The 27,346-nt window shown below is 42.3% G+C and overlaps 1 protein-coding gene across 1 annotated transcript; it reads right to left on the reverse strand.

Moving 5' to 3' along the window:
* Positions 1 to 1,954: 1,954 nt before the first annotated feature.
* LOC130360968 (alpha-1,4-N-acetylglucosaminyltransferase-like) lies at positions 1,955 to 27,276 on the reverse strand. The gene is made up of 2 exons (XM_056563528.1): positions 26,794 to 27,276; positions 1,955 to 2,545 (listed from the first exon to the last, which is right to left on the reverse strand). The coding sequence occupies exons 1-2, from the start codon at positions 27,109 to 27,111 to the stop codon at positions 1,955 to 1,957; spliced, it is 909 nt and encodes a 302-aa protein (XP_056419503.1). The 5' UTR covers positions 27,112 to 27,276.
* Between the last annotated feature and the right edge of the window lie 70 nt (positions 27,277 to 27,346).

Raw genomic sequence — 27,346 nt, forward strand, 5'->3', positions numbered from 1 at the left:
ATTGTAATTCGATATGGAGATTCCACTCCAGCGGAGTCCCGTTTAATTCAATGGGATTCTGCTGCGCTATGCACGCTGTGGAATTTCTGTGCCAAATTTCCGGCACAGAAATTTTGTTTTCCGTGACTGCAGAAAGAATGAAGATGTTCACTCTTTCTGCAGACTCCGCATGGAACGCATAGCCGTCTATAAAACGGCACATTCCGATGCAGTCCTAGTTCCGGCATTTAAGAGGTACTCTGGTGCTCAAGCGTTCTGAACATTTTGTTCAGAACGCTTGGAGCCGGAGGCCGTGATCGCGACTTCACGGCCAGGCCCTCTTGTGTCTTTGACATGCCCCCTCCCATAGACATGAATGGAGGGGATGTAGCATGATGTCACGACCACTGCCGCAGGAACCCGGCATTTGTTTCGAACAGCAGGTGCTGCGGGAGCCCCAGCAGCGGGACCCCTGCGATCAGACATCTTATCCCCTATCCCTTGGATAGGGGATAAAATGTCCAGCAGCGGAGTACCCCTTTAATGTTTATGTCATTTATGCCGATGCCCAGAGATTCTCTGTGCGGACATTCTGTCGTCTGAACATAGCCTTAGGGCTGTGTCTGCTCTGTCAGATATTGTCAGTGCTGACAGAATGTAAGGGCACAAGGGGGAATGGTAACACCGTGTTGTTAATTTATTAATACATTGTTAGTAGGAATTTCAGAATTAAATAGGTGAAATTTAACTTAATTTTTATTTAATTAGATCTAATCTTATAAAAATCTGTTTTTGTTATTGAGAAAAGCCAAATTCTTTCATCCAACCATGCTTTCTCCAACATACTTATTAGAACTAGCCAGTAGAGGGCAAACATTTATATAAGTAAATGGCACTTGGGTAAAAAAGGGAGTATTTCGTGTCTGGCATATAATCATACTTACTGTATAGTCTGACTATTACACAGGGTTTACACAAGAAGTTGTGCAAGTGAAAAACAACTTTTAGGCCCTCAAAAAAATTGCGATCAGCCAATAAATGGGTGCATCGGTTTACACAGGGCAATATTCAGATTATGCAGCCTGTTCAGCCCACTGTGTACTGTGTAGGGATCTTTAGACTATGAACTGTTCTTCAAAAGAAACATCAATATATCATATACAGTATAAAGTTATACCCTATTATGTTTATTCTTGTAAAATGTTTCTGGGAAGCCCTGTCTCCAAACCAAGGTATGGTCACATAGAACCCTACCCAAACTATGTTTGTTACACACATAGTCTAATAGTGAATATGTTCGGTCCATTTCAGGTGGCCATGCTTTTGAGTCTTGATATGTTTAGAAATGGACCAAACATAATAAGTATTAGACTATGTTTAGCCCACTGAAATCAATGCGTTTGGTCCAACCAGTGAACCTCCAGATGTTGCATAACTACAACTCCCAGCATGTAGTTTTCTGTTCTTCCAGTTTGCAGACATATATTACAAACATAGTGGAGTTTCAGATCTAACATTCCATATACTCAAAATTGCAATGGAAAAGTATATACCTTTATTTCTTGTGCCTGTCTCTGACCAGCAGTTATTTCCTCTAAGATAGTGATGGCTCTCAAGATTGGTGGGGGACTGTCCTATTCAAGGCAACACGGTAAGCACCTAGTCACCCACTGGCTGATGATGATTCATGATATGCAACTAAACGACAAATACAAATAAACAACTTCCTAATATATGAGTACAATGGAAAACCAATAGCTTTTTTCCTGGAGTGCCACTTTAAATCAATGTGTCAAATTAACCTATACCAAACCCACACTATGATTCATTAAGGATTTACAGAATTCTTGTTCACAGTACTGATTACCTTAGGACAACTTGACAATAAATACATTATAAAAAGTAAACACATTAAAAGACATCTACAGGGTTAGACCTCTCCACAGTCTAAATGTGACAATTTTGCTACCTATGACTACACATATAGGCTCTCATTTCTTTGGAGAGCTCCATATGTTGATGGACAATGCTTTTTGTAAAGATGCTCCACCAATGTATTACTACCAGGAACCATAGTTCTCTGCTCATACTGGTTCATATAGTTCCATAAATGGATGGCATAAGAGTCATTGAAAGTTGGCAATGTCTCCCAAACCTGGTAAAAGTGTTGCCAATGTCCATACGCAATAGGGTAAAATCGTTGTATGTTCAAGAAAGAAATGTTTCCACAGCTGATATCTTCAACGTCTTTAAAATCTGGTAAATCACATATTTCTCTTATGACACGGGTAAAGAGAAATGGCCCTTGATGTCCCCATATTTCACCATTATAATCCTCAACAAAATATTCCATGCACTTCCATGTAAAATTATGTCGGGCTGAAAATCCAAAGGCGCCATTGCTTGAAGTCCTGGGATACTCTGCAGCCAGAAAGTTCTGATATGGAACAGGCCGAATAGAGATGATGTCTGTATCCATATAAATGCCACCATATTTCCAGATAAGTGCCAACCTAATGCTGTCTGCCAAGATGTGGATCCAGTACATTTCTTTCTTGGGATTAATCTACAAATGTAATGAAAAAATAAATATATTTATGTATTAGCACAAGACCCTTTAGTAGCTTGTATTATGAGACAAAAAAGGCCTTTTAATTAAAAAATATTTCTAGAAATTTTGTTCAACTATTATAAAGTATATGTGATAACTGGTTCTGTCAGAACTCGTAGGTTAATATTCTCTAGCTCTGTTGTTTATTCTGCTTGGTGGAACTACACCTCTGTGCTGCTGGGTGTGGTTAAGGTTGCTGAGCCTATTAGGATCCTCCTGCTAGCTTCACAGTCATATATAAGGAAGCCTCTTTCATTCATGCCTCGCCTGTGAAAGTTCTTGCAACTGTAGCTAGCTCGCTGTATTATTATTGTCTTATCTGGTTCTCTGATCTTTTGGCTTGGCTCTTGACTCCTCTATTGCTCTCTGTTATTGTACTCTGTAACCTCCTGGCTTTGACTCAGCTTGTTTGACTACGCTTTCAGTGTGTGAAAAGAGACCGTTTTTGTGGTTGTGGAACTGTTGTTTAGGACGGATACACAAGTTTAGGGGTGCACTCTATCCCTGCACAACGTGACATTTTCACAGGCCAAAATACCTGCATTTGGGTCTCACTCAGCTGGTCCAGTATTTAGCTGAGAGACTTAAGCAGCACGAGTCTTCTTAGTCCCAGACCAATTTAATCCAGACCTTGACTCAGAGGCTGCGAGACCAGGAGCAGCTTATTCAGGGGTTGCTAACCAGAATCCAGAAGCTGGAGTCTGCCCGTTCTCTGGTATCTCCTGTCCCCGCTTCAGCTCCCTTAAAACCACAGATTAGACTCCCGGATCATTTTTCCAGAATCCGAAAAATGTTCAAAGCATTTTGTGAGAGCTTACTCTTCTGGTACTGAGGACTAGAGAGCAGGAATTATTATGTCCCTTCTGCAATGGGGTGCCTAAGAGTGGGTATTTTCCCTTCATCCTGATGCCCCTGAGTTGTTCTCAATGAATTCTTTGTTTGCAGGATTGGGTCTTTTGTACGCAGAACCAGACTGAGCTGCATATGCTGAGTCTCAGCTACGTACATTAAAACAAGGACGCAGACCAGTTGAGGATTACTGTGCAGACTTTAGAAAGTGATGCATGGCCTCCAAATGGAATACCCCAGCTTTTGTTTGCCAGTTCAGATTGGGATAATCTGATATGTTAAAGGACATGCTGGTAACTTACCCCTCTCCGGACACCCTTGACCAAGCAATTATGTTAGCTTTGCATCTGGATAGACATCTGCGTGAATGCAGACAGGAGTGTTCTTCTTTCTCTCCTTTTTTGCCTGACTCTTCTTTTGTTTCCAATTACCAACCGGTGTCTGAGGGGGAACCCATGCAACTTGGCTCCATATCTACTCCAGAGAAGCCTAAAAGGTTACAGTTTCTCAACGGTCTGTGTTTCTATTGTGGAGAAGATATCTATTTCATCAGGACCTGTGAAAAGCGTCCGCGTCCAAGTGGTCATCATGGCGGCCACTTGGGCGCACAGGTATTTTCCGCTTCCCAAGATGTAAACCTGCCAATCTTACTCTGGGGGGAATTGATACTCCTGTTATTTCTACTAATGTTTCATCTGGGAGTTCTAAGAAGCCAGCTAAAAGTGTTCATGTGGAATCTGAGTCTGAGAAATGCGATGAGGATAAAGGTGTGATATAGAGTTTGATAGAGGAGATTGATAGTCCATCTGTGGTTAAGTCTGTCCTTCGGCCCTCTCAGGCCCTTAGGACCTTAGGACCTTTCTTCGGCAGCTAAGCATATGCTTAGCTGCCGAAGAAAGGTCCTAAGGGGCGTCCTGAAAGGCATCCAGCCATATACCAGCCACATACATCTATAATCTAAGTGCCACAATATCAAGTTCTTGCCAGATACAGCGTTACCTAACATTCAATGCTGTCTGTCAATCTATCCAAGACAGTTCGTGCAAACCTCAACAACGAGGACGCCACAGGCTTCCTCCTACCATCGCGGGAAAACATCTGTAGTACCCACAGACTGAGCCCACTGCTGCCGCTCATTACCTGAGAGTCTCCAGCAGCACTCCTTCTGCCCAGGGAATTGGGACTCGCTCGTGTTACCGAGCGCAACTAATAGAAGGTACCAACTCTCTATATCTGCACATTAACTATCTATACTATTAAAGTTTACCATTGTTACTGCATACCTTTGAGACAGGCTGTGTCTCTAGCAGCGGGCTCTCTGCATAGAGAGCCAGGATCGTGTATAACCTCAAAGACAAACGATACTATTGTGACAAACTAACTCTGCAAAGTTACATAATTCCGCAATTGCTGTATGTAATATATCTCTCAAGTGAGAGATTACATGGGATACTCTATTCAATTGGATGTAAAACATTTGTGAATATCGTGACTTGAGAGAGACTATCCCATATTCTACAAGCACTAGCTCACTGCTTTTTATTGATATGTGGACACTTTTTTAAAGGATTATAATATTTTTTAACCCTATTTTTTATTCAGATTTTAATTATAAATGTATATCTGCTATGTTATTGATTTTATTTTAATAACCATTTATTAACCATTTATTAATTGTTATAATTGTTTTCCTGTGGACCCACAAGGGCCCTGTGAGTCACAGAACACAAGTTTATGAATATTTTATAATATATACATTTATCTAATAAATCAAGATTATTCCAATTTTCATGACTCTGAGTCCCAATTTCTATATTGTATACTGCACTTTTTTTTTTTTAACACCGTGGGTATAGGTGTTGTTTGGGTAGCTCGAATCTCGTATTGCCAGGTCTCGGATCCACCATTTTTTTTATTTTGAAAATATAATTATAGACATAAATAATATGACGTAAAAAAGTGTATATAGATCCCATAAGGTTCCTTCATGAATGGTCTTCCAACACGGAAACAGGAAATAATAGTCCGCAAAATGGCAGTGAAGAATAACAAAGACAAGAAAAATAGAATTAAAATAATGTTAAAAACATAAAATTAAAACAATGTTATTTATTAAGGAAACCAACTAGAGGGGCAAAGAGGGTCAGAGGAAACTACAAAAATGGCAAAAAAAAAAAAAAGCAATTCATGCACTGAGCCAAATGCTTACTCATATCCCCACGTGCAAACCTGGTGTGATACTGTCGATCCCTCGAATCCGGAGCAAAGGAGCATCACAGTTGTGCATCTTCTTGAAATGTTTCGGTATGGGTTTGAGATCGTCAATCACTTCAACTGTACCTGCGAGATTAATATCTCATATATGTTCACGTGTCCGCACCTTCAGAGCATGTGTCGTCAGACCAATATAGATCATGGAGCAGGGACCGGTTGCATAGTACACGACAGTTCTTGTTGAGCATGTAATATAGCACCTAATAGTGTCTTTTATTGATCCAGCAGTCTACGAAATCAAAGGTGCGGTCAATATTCGGGCATGCTACACAGTGGCTGCTTGGTCGGCATTACAATTTCATATTAGTGGCTCCAAAGGTGGTGCTAGGGGGTGTGGGAGAATATTCACTTTTCACTAGGGCACCACCCAAATTTCTTGAACATCCTGCAGTGATCGCAGGTTTTGGGGGGACACAATGTTGAAGTATGGGGTCCACCGTAAGAATTGACCAATATTTATCCATAACTTGTCTCATCCGAGACCAATGTGTGTGGTAATTGGTTATGAAGCGTACCTGATCATCTCCATTCTTTCTCTGTCTTGGTTGGAGAAGTTGAGAACATGATTGCTGTTTGGCTCTTTTGTATGCATATTTCAGATTGCGATTGTTGTAGCCTCTGTTTCGGATGTGTTTACGTTAGTCATCAGCTTGGGTTTTGAAATTTTCCTCTCATGAGCATATTTTTCAGGCCCGTAAATATTGTCGATACGACACTGCCTTAATCATGTGCTGCGGATGAGAAGTCGAAGCGTGTAAATATGTGTTGACAGCTGTTTTTTATGGAAAACATTGGTCTGAAGATTACCATTAATGTCTAGTTGTATAGATACATCAAGGAAATCAATTCGATCGGAAGTGTAGTTATAGGTGACCATGATGTTTTTTGTATTGTTGTTCAAAAATGACATAAAAGAAGATAACTAAAAAGAATCACTCTGCCAGATCATGAGGACGTCATCAATGTAATCAATGTAGCGTGCCCAAAACAGGACACAGTCCATTGAGATGTCCCCATTATATGCCAGGAAGAGGTCTCTTTCCCACAGCCCCAGGAACAGATTAGCATAGGAGGGCACACATGCCTCCCCCATGGCTGTTCCCTGGAGCTGCAGGAATAGAGACCCATTAAACATAAAAAAAATTGTGTGTTAAAGTAAACTCAAGTAATTCCATAAACAAACTCACCATTTCTGGTTTGTAATTACTGGAAATCAGAAAAAACTTGGTATCAGTCAATCCATCTGTGTGTCTAATGCTGTTATACAGGGATTCGATGTCACAGGTTACTAATAATGTGTCCAGTTCCAGATGTTTGCCTTCGATGCATTGTAGTAGGTCTGTTATATCTCTGATATAAGAAGGAAGAGACTCAACTAAGGGTTTGAATTTATGATCAAGACATTTAGCCACATTTTCAGTCAAGTTGCAATTCCCAGATATTATGGGTCTACCTGGTGGTCGAGTTTGGTTCTTGTGCACTTTTGGGAAGCTGGAACAGGGTGGCGATCACTTGATGGGGGACTCTCAGAGCTTCAAATAGGTCTTTAGAGATAATATTACCATGTACGGCAGAATCTAGGATATAATGCAGTTCAGATTGAAACTTTAACAGGGGATTGAATGTTAATTTTCTTTAGCATGTCTGATCTCGAAGTTGACGATAGGCTTCCGCCTCATACATTTTTTTTAGGTCATATTACGACATTTCCGCCTTTATCAGTGGATTTATAAAGTACATCACTCAGACTGCGCAGATGTTTCAATGACATGCACTGTTCCTTTGTTAGATTATCATTCACCATTACATCAGGAAAAGACTCAAATTCTTTTGTGACTAGTTTGACAAATAATTCTACAGAAGGGCATAGTTATAAGGAAGGACATTTCTGAGAACGCTTCTTGATACATGGTGGTACCTGTTGGTCTTGTGATATTTCTTGTTCGTGAAGGAGCTCTTCCAAAATTTGTAAAGCCGCCCGTTCTTCTGGCGTCACCTTTTTGTAAGATCTTTGATCTTCAAAAAATGGTTCCACTGATCTGACATGGAAGAATTTGCAACGCCAGAAGAAAGGGCGGCTTTACGAATTTTGGAAGAGCTCCTTCACGAACAAGAAATATCACAAGACCAACAGGTAGCATCATGTATCAAGAAGCGTTCTCAGAAATTTCCTTCCTTATCACTATGCCTTTCTTTAGAATTATTTGTCAAACTAGTCACAAAAGAATTTGAGTCTTTTCCTGATGTAATGGTGAATGATAATCTAACAAAGGAACAGCGCATGTCATTGAAACATCCGCGCAGTCTGAGTGATGTAGTTTATAAATCCACTGATAAAGGCGGAATCGTAGTAATATGATCTAAAAAAAATGTATGCCTATCGTCAACTTCGAGATCAGACATGCTACAGAAAATTTACATTCAATCCCCTGTTAAAGTTTCAATCTGAACTGCATTCTATCCTAGATTCTGCCGTACATGGTAATATTGATGGACATTTATCAAACGGTTTACCCGTTTTTTTTGTGTAAATTTGTCGCAAGAAAGTCGCAATTGCAACACCGTGTTTTTTCGTGCAACATTTTACCAAGAAAGCAAGAAGAGCAGTATTTGTTTTCCCTGGTAATTTACGCTGTTTTGAAAGTCTGACTTGACATAGTCAAAGATTTATTAACCGCGACTTTCGCATAAAAGTCTCAATGGCTTGAAAACCCTGCAAAATTTACTCCACGTCAAGCTAGGCTTACACACCTGTACATTTTACTCATTTTCAGAGAAGTCTGTTGGCAAACAAACGGATAGCAATATTTCGGTATAGTTTGATACTTTTCCAACTAGTCTAGCTTTGTAATCTTTTGGGTAATTTTTTAAAATGGACAAATTTTAAATGTGGTGTGCAAAATCTTGAAAAAAATCCCATGCTGGCGAATAAAGACTAGAGAGAATTTCTTGATTTTGGGTTCTTTAATGAACAAGAACGTTCACCACTGTCATCGGGACTTTTCTTTCACTGCCGTGATCATGTTGGGGAGCGGAAGGTGTAGACTGCGGATTTATAACCGGAGCCATCAAAGGCCATCGGCCATGGTGGCTAACCCCCCTCTGTCAGAGATTTATGTGAAGCAAAGATCAATTCAAATGTGTATTACAGCAAATCATGGCTGCCCAAGCATGGTGGAAGTTTTACTTCGGCAACCTCTGAACCTTCCAACTTTGCAAAACTACAACTTCCAGCATGCCGTAGCAGGCAGAGCATGCTGGCAGCTAGATTTTTGCAACAGCTGGAGGCACACTACTTGGGAAACACTGTTTGATTCTTAACTCTGTGTTTCCAAAACCGGGTGCCTCTAGCTGTAGCAATACTATATCTCCCAGCATGCACTAAAAGACCATGTGTTACGCCTAGCGCTCCGGGTCCCCGCTCCTCCCCGGAGCGCTCACGGTGTCTCTCTCCCCGCAGCGCCCCGGTCGGTCCCGCTGACCGGGAGCGCTGCACTGTCATGGCCGTCGGGGATGCGATTCGCACAGCGGGACGCGCCCGCTCGCGAATCGCATCCCAGGTCACTTACCCGTCCCGGTCCCCTGCTGTCATGTGCTGGCGCGCGCGGCTCCGCTCTCTAGGGCGCGCGCGCGCCAGCTCTCTGAGACTTAAAGGGCCAGTGCACCAATGATTGGTGCCTGGCCCAATTAGCTTAATTGGCTCCCACCTGCTCCCAGACTATATCTGCTCACTGCCCCTGCACTCCCTTGCCGGATCTTGTTGCCTTGTGCCAGTGAAAGCGTTTAGTGTGTCCAAAGCCTGTGTTACCTGAACCCTTGCTATCCATCTTGACTACGAACCTTGCCGCCTGCCCCCGACCTTCTGCTACGTCTGACCTTGCCTCTGCCTAGTCCTTCTGTCCCACGCCTTCTCAGCAGTCAGCGAGGTAGAGCCGTTGCTAGTGGATACGACCTGGTTGCTACTGCCGCAGCAAGACCATCCCGCTTTGCGGCGGGCTCTGGTGAACACCAGTAGCCTCTTAGAACCGGTCCACTAGCACGGTCCACGCCAATCCCTCGCTGACACAGAGGATCCACTACCTGGAAGCCGAATCGTGACAGTAGATCCGGCCATGGATCCCGCTGAGGTGCCGCTGCCAAGTCTCGCTGACCTTACCACGGTGGTCGCTCAGCAATCGCAGCAAATTGCCCAAAAAGGACAGCAGCTGTCGCAGTTGACCGCCACGTTACAGCAACTTCTGCCTCTGCTACAGCAGCAACCATCTCCTCCGCCAGCTCCTGCACCTCCTCCGCAGCGAGTGGCCGCTCCTAGCCTCCGCTTGTCCCTGCCGGACAAATTTGATGGGGACTCTAAACTCTGCCGTGGATTTTTGTCTCAGTGTTCCCTGCATATGGAGATGTTGTCGGACTTGTTTCCTACAGAACGGTCTAAGGTGGCGTTCGTAGTAAGCCTTCTTTCAGGAAAGGCCTTATCTTGGGCCACACCGCTCTGGGACCGCAATGATCCTGCCACAGCCACAGTCCAGTCCTTCTTCGCTGAAGTCCGGAGTGTCTTCGAGGAGCCAGCCTGAGCTTCTTCTGTCGAGACTGCCCTGTTGAACCTGGTCCAGGGTAATTCTTCAGTGGGCGAGTACGCCATCCAATTTCGTACTCTTGCTTCCGAGTTATCATGGAATAACGAGGCTCTCTGCGCGACCTTTAAAAAAGGCCTATCCAGTCGCATCAAGGATGTGCTGGCCGCACGAGAGATTCCTGCCAACCTGCAAGAACTCATCCATTTGGCTACCCGCATTGACATGCGTTTTTCTGAGCGACACCAAGAGCTCCGCCAGGAAAAAGACTTAGATCTCTGGGCACCTCTCCCACAGTATCCGTTGCAATCTACGCCTGGGCCTCCCGCCGAGGAGGCCATGCAAGTGGATCGGTCTCGCCTGACCCAGGAAGAGAGGAATCGCCGTAGGGAAGAAAATCTCTGTCTTTACTGTGCCAGTACCGAGCATTTCTTGGTGGATTGCCCTATCCGTCCTCCACGTCTGGGAAACGCACGCACGCACCCAGCTCACGTGGGTGTGGCGTCTCTTGGTTCTAAGTCTGCTTCTCCACGTCTCACGCTGCCCGTGCGGATTTCTCCTTCAGCCAACTACTCCCTCTCAGCCGTGGCCTGCTTGGACTCTGGTGCCTCTGGGAATTTTATTTTGGAGTCGTTTGTGAATAAATTCAGCATCCCGGTGACCCGTCTCGTCAAGCCGCTCTACATTTCCGCGGTCAACGAAGTCAGATTGGATTGCACCGTGCGTTACCGCACAGAACCCCTCCTGATGTCTATTGGACCCCACCACGAAAGGATTGAGTTATTCGTCCTTCCCAACTGTACCTCTGAGGTCCTCCTCGGTCTGCCATGGCTCCGGCTTCATTCTCCCACCCTTGATTGGACCACCGGGGAGATCAAGAACTGGGACTCTGCCTGCCATAGGAAGTGCCTCTCCCCCCCTCCCAGTCCCGTCAGGCAAGCCTCAGTGCCTCCTCATGGCCCCCGTCCTGGTGTCACACTGCCCCGTGCCAGGCTTCGCCCTCTGCCCTCCCTCCCCATTCCCACTCCTGCTGTGCTGCCTGCCATTGAGGAAACCCTCCATTCTTTCCCGGTGTCCTCATCCCAGGGGAGGCAGTTACCGGACAAAGAAAAGGGGAGACCTAAGGGGGGGGGTACTGTTACGCCTAGCGCTCCGGGTCCCCGCTCCTCCCCGGAGCGCTCACGGCGTCTCTCTCCCCGCAGCGCCCCGGTCGGTCCCGCTGACCGGGAGCGCTGCACTGTCATGGCCGTCGGGGATGCGATTCGCACAGCGGGACGCGCCCGCTCGCGAATCGCATCCCAGGTCACTTACCCGTCCCCTGCTGTCATGTGCTGGCTCCGCTCTCTAGGGCGCGCGCGCGCCAGCTCTCTGAGACTTAAAGGGCCAGTGCACCAATGATTGGTGCCTGGCCCAATTAGCTTAATTGGCTCCCACCTGCTCCCAGACTATATCTGCTCACTGCCCCTGCACTCCCTTGCCGGATCTTGTTGCCTTGTGCCAGTGAAAGCGTTTAGTGTGTCCAAAGCCTGTGTTACCTGAACCCTTGCTATCCATCTTGACTACGAACCTTGCCGCCTGCCCCCGACCTTCTGCTACGTCTGACCTTGCCTCTGCCTAGTCCTTCTGTCCCACGCCTTCTCAGCAGTCAGCGAGGTAGAGCCGTTGCTAGTGGATACGACCTGGTTGCTACTGCCGCAGCAAGACCATCCCGCTTTGCGGCGGGCTCTGGTGAACACCAGTAGCCTCTTAGAACCGGTCCACTAGCACGGTCCACGCCAATCCCTCGCTGACACAGAGGATCCACTACCTGGAAGCCGAATCGTGACACCATGCATGCTGGAAGATTTAGTTTTGCAACAGCTGTAGTCGCCCTGGTTGGAAAACAGTGGATTAAGCCATAGGGCAATGTTGACCAACCCAGGTGCTTACAGTTGTTGGAAAACATACATCTGCCAGATAACCAGACAGCCAAAGGCTGCATGGGCATGCTGGCAGTTGTAGTTTTGCAACAGCTGGAGGCTGGCAGGTTGGGAAACACTGGGTGAGCCACTTGGCCAGTGTCTGCCAACCCAGGTGGCTTCAGCCGTTGCAAAAAGCCAACTGCCAGCATGTCTAGAGAGCCTTTGACTGACATTGGCATGCTTGGAGGGGGCAAAGCAGGACCAAATCGGATTTAGCAAACATATTTTGGGAAAAATGGTCCGGTATTACCTCTTTTAGTACCATGATATAAGGGTGTCAAATGAGGTCCACTGTGGTAACAAGAAGCATGTAAAATTATCATTTAATTAAAACTATGAAAAGTTTACAAACTAATCTTTAATAGAAAATATCTCGTCCACAAGCATCTCAATTTCAGGGTCGGTGCAATTATTTTTTTCACAGAAACCAAACGTCGCTTGTGAGAAACAACTGTATCCCCACAGTTTGAATCCTCTTGAGAGGGAGGAACAAGTAAGGTTTGAGAGTGGTGTGAGGTAGCAATAGCTGCTGACATATTGTTGAGAATTTCCTCTGCAGGAGTAGGCTGAGAAAGATGTTTTTTTTTTCCTTGCCGTTTTCCCCCAACTGCTGACATGTTATGATTCTTTAAAAAGCTTCAAAACTAAAAGGGAAGGGCAAAGAGACAGTTGACACAATTTTACCCGATATACTCAAACACCGGATAATAAATATCCCGCAGAGAGCACAAAATTACCTTTTCCAATGGGTAGAAAAAAAAATCGCTATACTGTGCAAAAATCCGGAATTCGCTTACGTGCGACAAATTTACAAAACCCGTGCGACAAGATAATAAATTTGTCGCACATATGCGGAAAACAGGTAAAAAAAAAACAGAGGAAAAACTAACATACGTAGCAGAGGTTTAATAAATGCCCCTCATTATCTCTAAAGATCTATCTGAAGCTCTGAGAGTCCCCCACCAAGTGATCGCCACCCTGTACCTACTTCCCAAAAGTGCACAAGAACCAAACTCGACCACCAGGTAGACCCATAATATCTGGGAATTGCAACTTGACCGAAAATGTGGCTAAATGTCTTGATCATAAATTCAAACCCTTAGTTGAGTCTCTTCCTTCTTATATCAGAGATGCAACAGACCTACTACAATGCATCGAAGGCATACATCTGGAACCGGACACATTATTAGTAACCTGTGACATCGAATCCCTGTATAACAGCATTAGACACAAAGATGGATTGACTGCTACCAAGTTTTTTTCTGACTTCCAGTAATTACATACCAGAAATGGTGAGTTTCTTTATGGAATTACTTGAGTTCACTTTAACACACAATGTTTAATGGGTCTCTATTCCTGAAGCTCCAAGGAACAGCCATGGGGGCGGCATGTGCGCCCTCCTATGCTAATCTGTTCCTGGGGCTGTGGAAAAGAGACCTATTCCTGGCAGATCATGGGTATGTCTCAATGGACCGTGTCCTGTTTTGGCACGCTACATTGATGATGTCCTAATGATCTGGCAGAGTGATTCTTTTCAGTTATGTTCTTTTATGTCATTCTTTAACAACAATACAAAAAACATCAAGGTCCCCTATAACTGTGCCTCCGATCGAATTGATTTCTTTGATGTATCTATACAACTAGACATTAATGGTAATCTTCAGACCAATGTTTTCTGTAAAAAAAACTGCTGTCAACACATATTTAAATGCTTCGACTTCTCATCCTCAGCACATGATTAAGGCAGTGCCGTATGGACAATACTTACGGGCAGGAAGAATATGCTCATCAGAGGAAAATTTCAAAACCCAAGCTGACGACTTACATAAACGCTTTCGAAACAGAGGCTACAGCAATCGCAATCTGAAATATGCATACAAAAGAGCCGAACAGCAATCACGTTCTCAACTTCTCCAACCAAGACAGAGAAAGAATGGAGATGATCAGGTACGCTTCATAACCAATTAACACACACATTGGTGTCATATGAGACAAATTATGGATAAATCTTGGTCAATTGTTACGGTGGACCCCATACTTCAACATTATGTCCCCACAAAACCTGCAATCACTGCACAATGTTCAAGAAATTTGGGTGATGCCCTAGTGAAAAGTGAATATGCTCCCACACCACCTAGCACCACCTTTGGAGCCACTAATATGAAACTGGGATGCCGATCATGTGGCCACTGCATAGCATGCCCGAATATTGATCGTGCCTTTGATTTCGTAGACTCTGCTGGATCAATAAAAGACACTATTAGGTGCCATATTACATGCTCAACAAGAACTGTCGTGTACTATGCAACCAGTCCCTGCCCCATGATCTATATTGGTCTGATGACACATGCTCTGAAGGTGCGGACACGTGAACATATACAAGATATTAATCTTGCACGTACAGTGGAAGTGATTGACGATCTCAAACCCATACCAAAACATTTCAAGAAGATGCACAACTGTGATGCTCCTTTGCTCCTGGTTCGAGAGATCGACAGTATCACACCACATATGCGCGGGGGGATATGAGTAAGCATTTGGCTCAGTGCAAATCAAGATGGATTTGGCAAGTAAATACCTTACAACCTGCAGGCCTTAATGAAGTGCTTCGTTTTTTGCCATTTTTGTAGTGTTCCTCTGACCTTCTTTGCCCCTCTAGTTGGTTTCCTTTATAAATAACATGGTTTTAATTTTATGTTTTTAACTTTGTTTTAATTCTATCTTTCTTGCCTTTGTTATTCTTCAGGGCCATTTTGCAGACTATTATTTCCTTTTTATGTGTTGGAAGACCATTCATGAAGGAACCTTATGAGATGTATATATGCTTTTTCACATCTTATTTTTTATATCTATAATTACATTTTTATTTAGTTATTATTATTAACCTCTATCTTCTGTTATTTATCATGTTCAACATGAATTGCACACTGGCAGGCGCATGTGCACCGCGCTTTCCAGTTTGTTATATTCTAATTATAACTATTATATATACTACATTATTAACTATGAATGAATTACCATATTTATTGGCGTATAACACGCACTGGCGTATAACACGCACCCCCATTTTAACAGGGAAGTTTAAGTAAAAAAAATAAAATGTAAAATAAAGAACTTGGACTAAATGCCACATCATCCCCCCAACTTCATTTTCTTCTGCACCTCATATCGGTCCTGTCCCCTCCAGTGCCACATCATTCCTTCCCTTTTATCAATCCCTATGCCACATTTACCCCTCTCATCACCACCCCCCATGTCTTATCATCCCCCCATGTCTCATCATTTCCCCCTGTCATAGACCACCACTAGCCATACAGACATTAAGCATTTAGTGCCTCCCCCACCATAATTTCCCCCTGTCTCATCATCCCCCACCCTGTCTCATCATGTCCCCCATCATTCCCCCCTCATCATTTCCCCCGGTCTCATCATGTCCCCCATCATTCCCCCTTATCATCCCCCCACCCTGTCTCATCATGTCCCCCATCATTCCCCCCTCATAATCCCCCCACCCTGTCTCATCATCCCCCCCAACCTGTCTCATCATCCCCTATCATTCCCCCCCCCCCCTCATCATTTCCCCCTGTCTCATGATCCCCCCATTGGCTGCTTGTTAAGTATTAGCAGCACGGCCACGGCCACTTTAAATCAGTGACCAGCGGCGTCTTCTCCCCGCTCTGGAAAACTGTCACTTGTTTTCTCCCGCACTATCCACAGGTACTGGTGCATAGTGCGGGAGACACTGATTAAAAGGTAGGGCAGATCCGGACAAGGTAATCAGTGTCTCCCACACTATCCACCAGTACCTGTGGATAGTGCGGGAGAAAACAAGTGACAGTTTTCCAGAGCGGGGAGAAGACGCAGCTGGTCACTGATTTAAAGTGGTCCTGGCCGTGCTGCTAATACTTAACATGCAGCCGCTGCTTTGGCCGCTTTAAATCAGTGACTAGAAGATTTATTGGCGTATAACATGCAGGCAGGCTTTTTGCCTTAAATTTAAGTTTTAAAAGTGCGTGTTATACGCTGATAAATACAGTATATTCATGATACATTTAACATTCCCAGTAACACTATTATGTTTATCACTAGTATAATCATTTGCATTGCCCATTTATAACATATTTTTGTTCTTTTTATATATATATATATATATATATATATATATATACACAAATAGTGTACATTTAGTGAACCATATTATGGATATAAAACAGTAGTGAACTATACAAATAAAGTGCTCTCTTGTGCATTAAAATCAGTTAAAAAAAAGCTTGAAAATACGTTAGATGTAGTACAAACATCATTGAAACGTTGCTACTGATATGAAGTGAATAAAACCTTTTTGCACCTTGGATTTTTGTGTGGAGTGCTGCACCATTTTTTGGATGGACTAACTATGGAACTCTGATCAAGTTCTTTGGGAGCTGGCACCCGACTGTCTTTCTTTAGAAGCTAAGTAGTGCTGCAAAAACCTTTTGTGTTTGGATATATATATATATATATATATATATATATATATATATATATATATTACACAACTGGATCACTGCATGCTCGCTGTGTGTTGCACTGTTTTTTCACGTGCACTAGTCACTTTGTTAATATTTGTTTGTATATACAATGAACTATATATTTATTTATTACTTATATATTGATTTATTTATTCATTTATTTACACATAACGTTTCAGGGTCATGTAATATTTATTATATATATATATATATATATGTGTGTGTGTGTATATATATATATATATATATACATATATATATATATCAATAATTTTTCATTACTATTATTAATTATTTTTTTTCCACTAGTATGATATTTTATTCTGTATATATTAGTTTCCATGGTCCTTCATTCTTTCACTCTACCCATATATTTTACATTATTAGTTTGTATTACTAATATCTATGCAATATATTTTTCTACCTCTAGATGTCATGTGACTGATCATTGCAGGATGGACGCTCTCACTCCCTGACCAGGCAGGTTTTATATATTTTATATAATGAACTCTTCAGCGCTCTCATTGGCCCACCTACGATATAAAACCTGTGTTTATTCTGGATGCCGAAACCCCTGGACGAAGGTCTATGGACTGAAACACTTGTTGGGATGACGGCATCCTGGGTCTTGTGACTCTCAGACTTCAGTGTGGTCGGTATTTACTATCAATTTTTCTTTGGTGGCTTATTGTACTTTAGCAGTCTAGTACTTTATTTGCACTTGCACATGCCTATTTATAGTATGTGTTTTCTATTTCATATAGCCTTTATAGCATTGCACCTTATTAGCTTATGTGCAAAATAGACTGTACAGACCCTCAGTTATCTACTGCAAATTTTTACTATTGTACCTATACCACCCACACTGTATTTTATCAATTGTTTAACACATGCATATATACATATGTCCCAGGCTGCCATTTTTTGTTGTTGTTGCATTCCTCTGTCCAGAACTGTGAGTAGGAGAAAATCCCAATAGAAAACAGATGCTGCTCTGCACTGTTCCTAAAATGGACAGATGTGTCAGCAGAGAGCACTGTGATCATGATGTCAGCAGAGAGCACTGTGTTCCAAAAAGAAAATAATTTCCTTTGTAGTATTCAGCAGCTAATAAGTACTGGAAGGATTAAGATTTTTTAATAGAAGTAATTTACAAATCTGTTTAAAGGGGGTACTCCGGTGAAACCCTTTTTTCTTTTAAATCAACTGGTGGCAGAAAGTTAAACATATTTGTAAATTACTTCTATTAAAAAATCTTAATCCTTCCTGTACTTATTAGCTGCTGAATGCTACAGAGGAAATTCCTTTCTTTTTGGAACACTGATAACATCACGAACACAGTGCTCTCTGCTGACATCTCTGTCCATTTTAGCAACCATGCATAGCAAATGTATGCTAAGGGCAGCATGGTGGCTCAGTGGTTAGCACTGCTGCCTTGCAGTGCTGGGGACTTGGGTTCAAATCCCACTAAGGACAACAATAAATAAAGCATTATTATTATAATAACGTCAGCTGAGAGAACTGTGCTCGTGATGTCATCAGAGAGCATTCCAAAAATAAAAGAATTTCCTCTGTAGTATTCAGTAGCTAATAAGTACAGGAAGGATTAAGATTTTTTAATAGAAGTAATTTACAAATATGTTTAACTTTCTGCCACCAGTCGATTTCAAATAAAAAAGATTTTCACTGGAGTACCCCTTTAACTTTCTGGCACCAGTTGATTTAAAAAAAAAAAAAAAAAAAAAGGTTTTCCACCGGAGTACCCCTTTAAGTCTTCTGAAATAATGACCCCAAAATCCCTTTCCTCAGATACTGAGGTCAGGACTGTGTCAAATATTCTATATTCTACCCAAGGGTTTTTGCGCCCCAGGTTTCTACATTAAATTTCAGTTACCAGAGTCCTGCACATTCTTCTAGTTTCATATAATAGAACAAACTCTACCAATGAGGCACAAATAATATTGTAAAATATAACTTTAAACGCAATAAATCCCATTAGCCCCAATAACTTAAATAATAACGTTAGACCCAATAACTCAAAAAATCCCATTAGCCCATTAGCCCCAAAAACTTAAATAGTACAATTAGCCCTTATAACTCAATAACATTAACCCCAATAACTCTGAAAATCCCATTAGTGAGACTATATGGGTAAAACTTAATGGAAATGTAAAGTGTATGTTCACAAATGCCAGAAGCCTAGCAAATAAAATGGGGGAGCTTGAGGCCTTGATACTGGAGGAACATATTGATATAGTTGGGGTCACTGAGACATGGCTGGACTCCTCGCATGACTGGGCCGTTAATCTGCAAGGGTTTACATTGTTTCGCAAGGATAGAATGAACAGAAAAGGTGGTGGAGTCTGTCTGTATATAAGAAGTGGTATGAAAGTCAGTGTGAACGATGCCATAGTGTGTGATGATTCTGAGGATGTGGAATCACTGTGGGTAGAATTACAAAAGGAGGGAAATACTGAAAAAATAATATTTGGTGTAATCTACAGACCCCCTAATATCACTGAAGAGATAGAAGGTCGGCTGCATAAACAAATAGAGAGGGCCGCCCGGGCAGGTACAGTGGTAATAATGGGAGATTTTAACTATCCAGATATAGATTGGGGCCGGGGGCTGGCTAAAACTACAAAGGGGAGAAAATTCCTAAATTTATTGCAGGATAATTTTATGGGCCAGTTTGTGGAGGACCCAACAAGAAGTGATGCCTTGTTGGATCTGATCATTTCCAACAACGCAGAGCTGGTTGGTAATGTAACTGTGCGGGAAAACCTTGGTAATAGCGACCACAATATAGTTACTTTTGACTCAAAATGTAGAAAACAAAGACAGACGGGGAAGGCAAAAACATATAACTTTAAAAAGGCAAATTTCCCTGGGCTGAGAGCTGCACTACAGGACATAGACTGGGGGGAGGTGTTCTCAAATACTGATACAGAAGGTAAATGGGACATCTTCAAATCAACTCTAAATAACTATACAGCTAAATATATACCAAAGGGGAACAAATATAAACGATTAAAACTAAATCCTACATGGCTGACAAATGATGTTAAAAGAGCAATAAACAACAAAAAAATAGCCTTCAAAAAATTCAAATCTGATGGGTCAGCTATAACATTTAAACAGTACAAGGAGCTTAATAAAATCTGAAAAAATGTAATAAAAACAGCAAAAATTCAAAATGAGAGACAGGTGGCCAAAGACAGCAAAACTAATCCTAAATATATTTTTTAGATATATAAATACAAAAAAAACAAGGACAGAGCATGTAGGACCCCTTAATAATGATAATGGGGAGGTTGTCACGGGCGATCAAGAGAAGGTGGAGCTACTGAATGGGTTCTTTAGTTCTGTATACACTATGGAAAAAGGAGCTGACATTGGCCAGGTCAGTGCTGGTAACACATCATGTAATGTACTGAACTGGCTTAATGTAGAGATGGTACAAGGTAAGTTAAGTAATTTAAATGTAAGCAAATCTCCAGGGCCGGATGGACCTAAGAGTTCTTAGAGAGGTAAGTTCAGTAATATCTGTACCCTTGTTCATGATATTTAGAGATTCTCTGGTGTCTGGTATTGTACCAAGGGACTGGCGAAAGGCTAATGTGGTACCAATCTTCAAGAAGGGCTCTAGGTCTTCACCAGGCAATTATAGACCGGTAAGTCTAACATGCATTGTAGGTAAATTGTTTGAAGTACTTATAAGGGATTACATACAGGAATACATAGGGGATAATTGTATTATAAGTGATAGCCAGCATGGGTTTACTAAGGATAGAAGTTGTCAAACCAATCTAATTTGCTTTTATGAAGAGGTGAGTAGAAGCCTTGACAGAGGAATGGCTGTGGATATAGTGTTTCTGGATTTTGCCAAAGCGTTTGATACTGTCCCTCACATACGTCTGACAGGTAAGTTAAGGTCCTTCGGCTTGGAAACTTTAGTTTGTAACTGGATTGAACACTGGCTCATGGATCGTACCCAGAGAGTGGTGGTCAATGATTCGTACTCTGATTGGTCCCCGGTAATTAGTGGTGTACCCCAAGGTTCAGTACTGGGCCCGCTGTTTAATTTATTTATCAATAATATAGAGGATGGCATTAACAGCTTTGTTTCTATCTTTGCAGATGACACCAAGCTTTGTAGCATGGTACAGTCTATAGAGGATGTGCATAAGTTACAAGATGACTTGGATAGACTAAGTGTCTGGGCATCCACTTGGCAAATGAGATTCAATGTGGATAAATGTAAAGTTATGCATCTGGGTACTAATAACCTGCATGCATCGTATGTCTTAGGGGGGATTAAACTGGCAGAGTCACTGGTAGAGAAGGATCTGGGTGTACTTGTAGATCACAGACTACAGAATAGCATGCAATGTCAGGCTGCTGCTTCCAAAGCCGGCAGGATATTGTCATGTATCAAAAGAGGCATGGACTCAAGGGACAGGGACATAATACTCCCCCTTTATAAAGCATTGGTACGGCCTCACCTGGAATATGCTGTTCAGTTTTGGTCGCCTGTTCATAAAAGGGACACTGCGGAGCTGGAAAGGGTGCAGAGACGCGCGACTAAACTAATATGGGGCATGGAACATCTTAGCTATGAGGAGCGATTAAAGGAGTTACAATTGTTTAGTCTTGAGAAGAGACGTTTAAGGGGGGATATGATAAACGTATATAAGTATATAAATGGCCCATACAAAAAATATGGAGAAAAACTGTTCCAGGTTAACCCCCCCCCCAAAGGATGAGGGGGCACTCCCTCCGTCTGGAGAAGAAAAGGTTTAGTCTAAAGGGGCGACACGCCTTCTTTACCGTGAGGACTGTGAATTTATGGAACGGTCTACCTCAGGAACTGTTCACAGCAGGAACAATTAACAGCTTTAAAACAGGGTTAGATACATTCCTGGAACAAAATAACATTAATGCTTATGCAGAATTATAAAACTACATCCCTTTCCCTTATCCCCTTACACCCTTCACTTCAATTCCCTGGTTGAACTTGATGGACATATGTCTTTTTTCAACCATACTAACTATGTAACTATGTATACAAAGATACCCACAAATATTTACAAGAAGACTCAGCAATTATACACAAGGCAAATCTGTACCTGTTTGATATCAAAATTCTTTTAACTCCGGTAAACACCAGGGTCACTAGTACCCTTATTTAATTCCCACCCCTAATACTGAACTTTTATTGTGTTCAAAATAATATATAACAGGTGAGTGACAGTTATTAAAATCACGGGCCCCAATGTGTTTTATATTTTATTCTGTGTTCACAGACAGTATAATGCTGTTAGATTAGTATACTGTCATCAGTACAGCCCTACAGGCCTGCAGCTTGCCAGCATCAGTATTTGTATCATTTTATCATTTTCTTATTTACATCATCTTTTTGCATTTTTCATTAATCATCATCATCATCATCTATATCTTTATTCATCTTTTTTATACAGTGGTCCCTCAACATACGATGGTAATCTGTTCCAAAAGGACCATCGTTTGTTGAAACCGTCGTATGTTGAGGGATCCGTGCAATGTAAAGTATAGGACAGTGGTCTACAACCTGCGGACCTCCAGATTGGCTGTCCGGGCATGCTGGGAGTTGTAGTTTTGCAACATCTGGAGGTCCGCAGGTTAAAGACCACTGGTATAAGAAGTTGTACTCACCTGTCCCCGCCTCTCCGGACCGTCACAGCTGCCCTGGATGTCGCCTTCCATCGCCGACGCCGTGTCCCCGACGCTCCGGCAACGCCTCTGCTTCCCCGGCATCCTCGCTCTCCGTCGCCGCCATCACGTCGCTACGCACGCCGCTTCTATTGGATGACGGGACGGTGTGCGCAGCGACGTGATGACGACGATGAAGAGCGACGACGATGGAGGGCATCCCGAAGAGGACGCTCCGGAGCCCCGAGGACAGGTAAGTGCTCGCCAGCGGACCACACGGGGCACCGTAAACGACTATCCGGTGGCAGCTGAATGAGTCTGCGCTGCCAGATTGCCGTTTATGCGATGGCCCCGACATACAAAAGCATTTATGTTGATGCTACCTTCAACATGCGAGCGCCTCTGAGAGGCCATCGCATGTTGAAATTATCGTATGTTGGGGCCATCGTAGGTCAGGGGGTCACTGTACTTAATCATACATTCACTAGTCAGTTTGCAATCTGCTTTAATATTTTGTAATGATTTCTGCCCATATTTCTTAGCATCCTTTCATTTGTTTATCATCCTAATTTTCATGGTTGTGCACTCCATTATGTCCAAAGCTTGGATTGCCCAGTATACAGGGGCAATTCTGGTTCTTCCCTTTCATATCGCTGAAGCGTGAATTGTCGTGGCTCCTCCTTTTTACATTCACATCCATTTAGCCACTCTGGTACCTCCCCTCATATTGCTGCAAGGTCTATCATTGAGCGACTATGAGCAGCGTTCTGGGCTTACGCCATTTCTGCCCTATGGAATACACTGCGTGTCACTCTGCGCAGCGTTCAGGGCTTACGTCATTTCCGCCCTATGGAACGCACTGCTTGTCACTCTGCTTCCGGCAGCGCTGTACACAAGTACAATCTGGATGGCCCTGCGTACGATTGTCCGGCCGCGCTACACACCAGTGCAGTGCGGATAACTGATTACACTGTCACTTCTGGCCCATGGCTCTTATAATCAGAGGCTTGGCACCTACCATTACCGCCGCTCACACATGTTCCTTCTCCGGAGATACCACTGGGGTAAGTTTCATTCCAAATTGGGACCTGCACAAAATCTCAGTGCTCTGTTCATTTTTTCATTATGCTGGATATGTGCCTATTGAATGCCTCTATACTTTGTCCCCCAGTTGTTTATAGCTGCCTTTCATCAGGCTTTATGCACAGAATCATGTGTTTAACATCCACAACATCTTGAGGTCTTCTCTTCTCTACTATGTTTTTTACGATTTAGGAGCCAGGTATATTATGATCTCATTTGGGCAATGTCATAATTTTCTTTATTCTTTGATGTTTCTCTACAGTTGCTATCAATGGGGGGGTCACACATACCCCTGTCTCCAGGACATCATGTAATTATAATCTACATTAAGATATCTATATTTTGCCTATTACACTATATCTAATTATTCATACTCTATAGTGTAGTGAATTGGTTCATTCTTTTTCTTTGCAGGACGTCCATGTGGATATCAAAAAATGTTTTATTGGCATAGTAACATCTTACTAGTATCAACATTCCACTTTAAGATGTCTGATCCAGAACCACACAAGTGACCCAGCACATCATCTTTAAGTGTCTTAATGGTGAATCTTTGCTACTGGGCACATACCTTGGGACTCCTTTGGCCTTAATGTGTGTGTGTGTGTGTATATATATATATATATATATATATATATATATATATATAATATGTTAGGATCTCATGTGGATTATCTATTTGATTTTGTCTGGGAGCCAATCTGGTGTATATCAATAAGGTGACCAGCCCAACACATATATATATATATATATATATATATATATATATATGAGCATATCTGACTGCATCTGACTGTAACTGACAGCGACAAAGTTTTTGTAACATCCGCGCTCCGGCCAGACACGCTGGCCGTGAGCGCTCTGTCATGTCCCCGCTGCCAGTGGCGCTATGGCGTGCATGCGTGCATGCTGGAGCTCTCACTCTTAAAGGGCCAATGCTCATTTAGTCAAGTGTCTACACCTGCACTCTGGTCCTTAAATATCAGCTCCTCCCTTGGTTCCCGGCCAGATCTTTGGTTGTCTATTGCCATAGTGAGTCCTGTGTCTCTGTTATTGTGTACCTGTTCCTTGTTACCTTCCTACCCTGCACCTGTGTTTCTGCCCTGACCTGCCATCTTGCCACGTCCTGCCAGTCTCCTTCTGTGCCACGCCACCTCCCAGCTACCTGTGTGGACAATTCGTGCTAGGGGTAGCAACCTGGGTGCCGCCTGCCGCAGAAAGACCATCCCGCTTTGTGGCGGGCTCTGGTGAAAACCAGCGGCACCTTAGACTCCACTCCCTTGCACAGCTCATGTCTCCATCCACACAGGCCCAGAGGATCCACCACCTGCCGTGACCATAACAGTTTTACACTACACTTGCTTTTATATTTTGTATATCTGCCTCAAGTATTTATTATCCCTTTATACTATACTATCTGTAATATGTTCCAATTTTCTCCTCCACCCCTGATGACCCCATCTCAAACATATGGGAGAAAGACGTAGGATTATGGAGTATGAGAATTATGTACACAGTGTTACCACCAATTAATTGTATATATAATATTGTGGTATTTCACCCCTTCCCCTATCCACACTTATGTTAGTGAGGGTAAGGGCTAGAATAGGTAGGGTAATTTTATGGTCAGGCTAATCACCTTTGTTCCCTCCCAGTCAGTTTGTTTGCTGACATCATTTTTTTTATATCAAAAAGGCATAGATTTGCCTTGTGTATAATTTCTGAGGCTTCTTGTAAATATTTGTTTGTATCTTTGTATACATATCAAGAGGCATCTAGTAAAAGTTATAGAGTTTTTCCTATTATATGTCTTACATTTTTCTCCAAGGGCATTATCGTCTAAGTCACCTAGAGGGGTGACGTATTATACTATTACCTCTCTTTATTGTCATTCTTCTATTTTGCCTAAATCCTTTCCCATTTGGCGTATTCCTCCAGGAACATCTACCCTGTTACATACCTTTGTGTCATCAGCAAAAAGACCAATACCTTACCATCAAGACCTTTTGCAATATCACTAATGAAGATATTAAACAAAATGGGTCCCAGTACAGATCCCTGAGGTCCACACTGGTAACAAGACCTTGCTCTGAATATTCTCCATTGACTACAACCCTCTGTTGTCTGTCACTCAGCCACTGCCTAATCCACTCAACAATATGAGAGTCCAAGCTCAATTACTGCAGTTTATTGATAAGTCTTCGACATGGGACAGTGTCAAAAGCCTTACTAAAATCTAGATATGCGATGTCTACTGCCCCTCAGCCATCTATTATTTTAGTCACCCAATCAAAAAAATCTATAAGTTTTATTTGACATGATCTCCCTGAAGTAAACCCATGTTGTTTTTCATCTTGCAATCCATGGGATTTTAGATGTTCCACAATCCTATCCTTTAGAAGGGTTTCCATTCATTTCCCCACTATTGATGTCAGACTTACTGGCCTATAGTTGCTTGATTCCTCCCTACTAGCTTTCTTGTGAATGGGCACGACATTTGCTAATTTCCAATCTTCCGGGACGGCTCCTGTTACCAGTGATTGGTTAAATAAATCTGTTAATGGTTTAGCTAGTTCACCGCTAAGCTCTTTTAATAGTTTTGGGTGTCTCCCATCAGGCCCCTGTGACTTATTTGTATTCATGGTTGTAGACCTGTTGTTTAGGACGGGTACGCAAGTAGGCTGGGACATAGGGTGTGGGCAAGTTTTTGGCTGCACTCTATCTCTGCCCAACGTGAAAGCATATATATCATTTTTAGACAGTCTGAAGTTTTTTTTTAATGAATTGTGGATTATACATTTTACCAGAAAGCTGAGAACTTTTAGACATTTTTGGTCATATCACATCCCAGAAAATAAATTAAGTAAAAAGTGATCAAAAAGTCACATTTATGCAAAAATAGAACCAATAAAAACTACAGGTCACCTCTCAAAAAATGAGCTCTTATACAGCTGCGTATACAGAAAAAATAAGAACCTTATAGCGGTCAGAAAAGGACTATTTTAAGCATGCTCATATTCTTACATAAAGTTTAACCATGGGTATCATTTTAGTTGCACTGACCCGCAGATTAACAAGAACATGGTTTTACCGTGAAGTTCACTGCGAAGAAAAAAATCTTCCCAAAAGTTGCAAAATTGCTTTTTGTTTTCAATTTTCCCCACAAATAATGCTTTTATTTGCCATACATTTTATGGTAAACTGCTGGAGATGAATGCTGAAATAATATGTGTATTATTAGGGTTAATCCAAAGCATTGTTACCTTTTTATACCATGGAAGTAATGGTGTGCTGTTGAAAATGTCATCCGTAATTAAAGGGAAAATATAGATGTTATCCTGAGATGATAGGGTTGGGAAATATCTTAATGTATTCTTCTCATAATCTTCTAAATCTAGTTCTGTTAATCCTTTTAAGAAGAAGACTACCGGCCTATCTTGGTATACACGAGCTGCTGACTCAACAGCACACAGAACCAATGGTTGTGGTTGTATTGTGTCAGAAGTCTCCAGAAATATGATGCCATCTCCATGGTTTAGGATGTCCTCTAGTCCCTTTCTCTTGGGTTGTATTTGTTCCATTGTATTCTTGGAGTTGTGTTCAATGTCATCTCGAGTCACCGATAGATTTCGATTTAAGGAATCTTGACCTGTGTCTTTTGAAAAGATAAATGAAAAGTCGGGAGCATTGCTGTTTTGGTAGATTACTTTGTAGAGATATCCAGACCCAATCAACAATAATATGAAATTAAATATTTTGAAGTTTTTTGTCATTGTCATTGTATGGCAGTACAAATCTGTAAGAGAAAGAGCAACA

The sequence above is a fragment of the Hyla sarda genome, chromosome 3, assembly GCF_029499605.1.
Source record: "Hyla sarda isolate aHylSar1 chromosome 3, aHylSar1.hap1, whole genome shotgun sequence".
Classification (NCBI taxonomy): Eukaryota; Metazoa; Chordata; class Amphibia; order Anura; family Hylidae; genus Hyla; species Hyla sarda.